The sequence below is a fragment of the Xiphophorus maculatus genome, chromosome 14 (genome assembly GCF_002775205.1).
Source record: "Xiphophorus maculatus strain JP 163 A chromosome 14, X_maculatus-5.0-male, whole genome shotgun sequence".
Lineage (NCBI taxonomy): Eukaryota > Metazoa > Chordata > Actinopteri > Cyprinodontiformes > Poeciliidae > Xiphophorus > Xiphophorus maculatus.
Window position 1 is genome coordinate 20,129,968 of NC_036456.1, and position 5,000 is coordinate 20,134,967.

The window sequence follows — 5,000 nt, forward strand, 5'->3', positions numbered from 1 at the left end:
TCCGGGCTTCCAGACGGTCCGAAGCAGGGTGCCCGAGAACCGGTGGACCTCCAGCTTCCCGAGGGAACCGGAGGAAACACCGGCCACGTGCACACCGCAAGTCCGGGCTTCCACGCAACCGAAGCAGGGTGCCCGAGAACCGGTGCACCTCCAGCTTCCCGAGGGAACCGGAGGAAACACCGGCCACGTGCACACCGCAAGTCCGGGCTTCCACGCAACCGAAGCAGGGTGCCCGAGAACCGGTGGACCTCCAGCTTCCCGAGGGAACCGGAGGAAACACCGGCCACGTGCACACCGCAAGTCCGGGCTTCCACGCAACCGAAGCAGGGTGCCCGAGAACCGGTGCACCTCCAGCTTCCCGAGGGAACCGGAGGAAACACCGGCCACGTGCACACCGCAAGTCCGGGCTTCCACGTAGCTCCCAACCGACCCGGAGAGGCCACGGCCCCATCAGATGGGGCTAGGACACTCACCGGACCGGCCGGAGCCCACGGCCAGGGCTAGGAGCTCCAGCCAGCACCTGGGACCGCTGCGAAGCCGTCCACAGAGCACCGTCTGCAGCCTTTGCCCTGCCCGTCCTCCTCCACCGAGCTTTCACGCAGCTCACAACCGAACCAGAGAGGCCACCGGTCCATCAGATGGACCGAGGACGCTCACCGGACCGGCCGGAGCCCAAAAGCCAGAGCTCAGACTTCCAACGGGCACCTGGGACCGCTGCGAAGCCGCCCAGAGAGCACCGTCTTCGGCCTCAGCCCGGCTCACCTTTGCCTGTGCTTTCTCGCTTCCACGGAGCTCACAACCGAACCAGAGAGGCCACCGGTCCATCAGATGGACCGAGGACGCTCACCGGACCGGCCGGAGCCCACGGCCAGGGCTAGGAGCTCCAGCCAGCACCTGGGACCGCTGCGAAGCCGTCCACAGAGCACCGTCTTCGGCCTCAGCCCGGCTCACCTTTGCCCGTGCTTTCTCGCTTCCACGGAGCTCAGAACCGACCCAGACAGGCTCCAGGCCCATCAGATGGGCCTGGGACACTCACCGGACCGGCCCGAGCCCACTCCTGTACCGCCCCAGTGATCCACAAAGCCAGAGAGACATTGTGGAAAAACGGCTTAAAATGCTGGAAAAAGCCGAAAAAAAGTTCAATAAGGAGCCTTCTCTACGCTCTGGAACTCCCACGGAACCTGTCTGGGCTCTCACCGCACCGTCCAGAGCCCACCACAGAGATCCAGAGAAGCGGAGAGAAATCTGGAAAAACGGCTTAAAATGCTGGAAAAAGCCGAAAAAGGGGTCTGAATCGGCCTTATCTGAGCTCCAAAAGACCCCTAAAACCTCTCTGGATCAAAACACTTTGTCATTTTTCGCTCAAAGTCCTCTTTTTCAACTCTCTCCTATAATCCCGCCGGTGGGATTTTTCTCCGTAAGGTCTCGAAATCCCGTCTATTGCCGAAGCCTTGGTGAAGCCCCGATTTTAGCGGGGATGGGCAATGGTTTGGAGGTCCGCCAAACTTTCGACGGTTATCACGGCTTCTGTGAACCGTTTAGAGACGACTCCGCCGCACAGGGCCCTTCTCTGGACCGCGGGCTGTCGGCCCATGGTTGATTTTGGCCGAAAATATGCATTTTTGACCGTTTTGACCAATTATGGTTTTCGACTTATAATTCCGCCTACGGACGTCTCAGAGGCCAACCGACCACACCAGAGGATTCTCCGGACTCTGGCCTTTCCGGCAATATGCGGCTTGCCCCGGGGAAATGCGTTTTTAAAAAAATTTATGGAGGTCGAAAATCACCGGGGCCTCCGGAGCCCCGAGGCCGACGACAGTGAGGTGCTGCGGATACGGCCGCCTGCTTGAGGGACCCCCTCTGGAAGTCCGAAAATTCAACTTTATCCCAGGACGACGGGAGTGACACGGCCGTGATCAGGGCAATATTCTGAGCTTATTGATCCTGGTTTGGAACCCCCTGGTCCCCGGGAAAGTGCCTTTTCGAACCCTTTGAGCAGTTCGGGTTTTCGATTTTTAATTCCTCCTGCGGACGTCCCAGAGGCCAAACGACCACACCAGGCTACTCTCCGGACTCTGGCCTTTCCGGCAATATGCGGCTTTCCCCGGGGAAATGCGTTTTTAAAAAAATTTATGGAGGTCGAAAATCACCGGGGCATCGGGAGCTCGAGGCCGACGACAGTGAGGTGCTGCGGATACGGCCGCCTGCTTGAGGGACCCCCTCTGGAAGTCCGAAAATTCAACTTTATCCCAGGACGACGGGAGTGACACGGCCGTGATCAGGGCAATATTCTGAGCTTATTGATCCTGGTTTGGAACCCCCTGGTCCCCGGGAAAGTGCCTTTTCGAACCCTTTGAGCAGTTCGGGTTTTCGATTTTTAATTCCTCCTGCGGACGTCCCAGAGGCCAAACGACCACACCAGGCTACTCTCCGGACTCTGGCCTTTCCGGCAATATGCGGCTTTCCCCGGGGAAATGCGTTTTTAAAAAAATTTATGGAGGTCGAAAATCACCGGGGCATCGGGAGCTCGAGGCCGACGACAGTGAGGTGCTGCGGATACGGCCGCCTGCTTGAGGGACCCCCTCTGGAAGTCCGAAAATTCAACTTTATCCCAGGCTGATGGGAGTGACATAGGCGTGATCAGGGCATAGTGCTGAGCTTATTGATCCTGGTTTGGAACCCCCTGGTCCCCGGGAAAGTGCCTTTTTGACCGTTTTGACCAATTATGGTTTTCGATTTTTAATTCCTCCTGCGGACGTCCCAGAGGCCAAACGACCACACCAGGCTACTCTCCGGACTCTGGCCTTTCCGGCAATATGCGGCTTTCCCCGGGGAAATGCGTTTTTAAAAAAATTTATGGAGGTCGAAAATCACCGGGGCATCGGGAGCTCGAGGCCGACGACAGTGAGGTGCTGCGGATACGGCCGCCTGCTTGAGGGACCCCCTCTGGAAGTCCGAAAATTCAACTTTATCCCAGGACGACGGGAGTGACACGGCCGTGATCAGGGCAATATTCTGAGCTTATTGATCCTGGTTTGGAACCCCCTGGTCCCCGGGAAAGTGCCTTTTCGAACCCTTTGAGCAGTTCGGGTTTTCGATTTTTAATTCCTCCTGCGGGCGTCCCAGAAGCCAAACGACCACACCAGAGGATTCTCCGGACTCTGGCCTTTCCGGCAATATGCGGCTTCCCCCGGGGAAATGCGTTTTTGAAAAAATTTATGGAGGTCGAAAATCACCGGGGTCCTCCGGAGCCTCGAGGCCGAGGACGGTGAGGTGCTGCGGATACGGCCGCCCGCGCAGGTGCCCTGCCCTGGAAGTCCTGGAAGTCCTGGAACCTCACGCCCCCTCCGGACCGCGGCATCCCACTGTTAAGCACCCCTAACTCGGACTGGACCCTCCAGCACGCAAGGCCCTGAGGTTCGTGCCCCTGGGAAGGCGGCCGGTCTTCGAGTCGAGAAATTTGCACTAAGTCCCGTCGACACTTAGACATTTTCTCGGCTCCGTGCCCCTGGGAAGGCGGCCGGTCTTCGAGTCGAGAAATTTGCACCAAGTCCCGTCGACACTTAGACATTTTCTCGGCTCCGTGCCCCTGGGAAGGCGGCCGGTCTTCGAGTCGAGAAATTTGCACCGAGTCCCGTCGACACTTAGACATTTTCTCGGCTCCGTGCCCCTGGGAAGGCGGTGTAAGGAGGGGGTGGGAGGGAGGGTGCCCGTCCGAGCCGTAGCCCCGAGCGAGCGAGCGAGCGAGCGAGCGACTTTCGTTCCGCCGGGCCCCCCCCGCGGACGGGGCGGGCCGGCCCCTAACCCGTCTTAGGATCGTAAGGGAGCCTCCCGCCGTCCGGGGAGGAGCGGCGCGGCTCTCGGGACGCCTGTCCCCCCGGTCCGGCCCTGAAGGCAGGCCCTGAAGGCAGGCCCGGAGGGACAGCCCGAAAATTCGGCCCCGATTTCGGGGTCTAACGAGGCCAGGTGTCGCCAATTAGGCTCGATTGGAAGCCGATCATCAGGAGCTTCCCTGATTGGACGCCCTGAATTGGGACCAGGTGTTGCCAATTAGGCTTGATCGGGGGGGCGGGGGGGAAGCACGCCTGCATATATAGCTGGGCTGCGGAGGTGCCCTGCTTCTCAGTTGCTATCTGACCCTCGCGGAGTGATGACGGCTTCTAAGTTTAAAAATCGTTGCCCTGTTTGCCAGAGCAAATCTTGGCGCCTGCGGAGCCACTTGGATGACGTTCATAGCGTCAGGAACGCCCAGGAGCGAAGGATCCTGTTGGCGTTTGCCAGAGGGCGAGTGAGTGTCCGCGGAATGAAGTGCCCCGTCCGCGGATGCGCTTACGGGGGGTCCAGGGTGGCGCAGCACCTCCAAGACGCTCACCGTGATCTGGGTGCCAAGGAGAAGAGGCGGCTTTTGAGGAAGCTCCAGTGGCGCAAAACGCTTAGGCAGGTGAGAGAACTTCGGGCCTCGGGTCCCGACCCGCCGTTAGCCACCAGCTTGGACCTGGACGGTTCACGGGGCAGGGAAGAAGCCGCCGCCGCCTCCGCTTCCCCGCCTCCCCCCCCTACTCTTTCCCCTCCCTCGCTGGCTTCGGACGTGGTGCAGGGGCGAGGGCTTCCCGGCCGACTGAGCCCCACTCCTCCCCGTTCGACCTCGGCGGACTCCCCGCCACCAGAGCCGGAGCCATGTCTTCCCGGCGGGCTTGGCACCAGTGCCGACGTGCCAGCCGCGGACTCGGTGGTCGTCGAGGAGGAGGAGATTGCCGGAGGGCCGGAGATCGGGGACGAACCGCAGGCGGAGCTGACTGGACTGCCGGAGATAAGGGACGAACCGCAGGCCCCGTCCTCCAGCACGGTTAGTAAGCTGATTACATTTCCTCCAGTCATCCGTTGCTACCTGCAGGAATATAACCGGCATCTGACCGGGGCTATACGCTCGCGAAAGCATGTTGAAAATGTTAAATCAAAGATGGGTCGAATTGTTGCATTCCTCAGCTACATGAGCC

At 60.0% G+C, this 5,000-nt stretch overlaps 1 protein-coding gene across 1 annotated transcript in view; it reads left to right on the forward strand.

Moving 5' to 3' along the window:
- The first annotated feature begins 3,831 nt into the window (after positions 1-3,831).
- The window catches only part of LOC111611001, a 3,018-nt gene continuing 1,849 nt past the window's right edge, over positions 3,832-5,000 (forward strand). The window contains exon 1 of the mRNA XM_023346466.1: positions 3,832-5,000. This exon is cut by the window's right edge and continues 533 nt beyond it. Within this exon, the coding sequence (XP_023202234.1) occupies positions 4,154-5,000 (847 nt within the window). The 5' untranslated portion in view covers positions 3,832-4,153.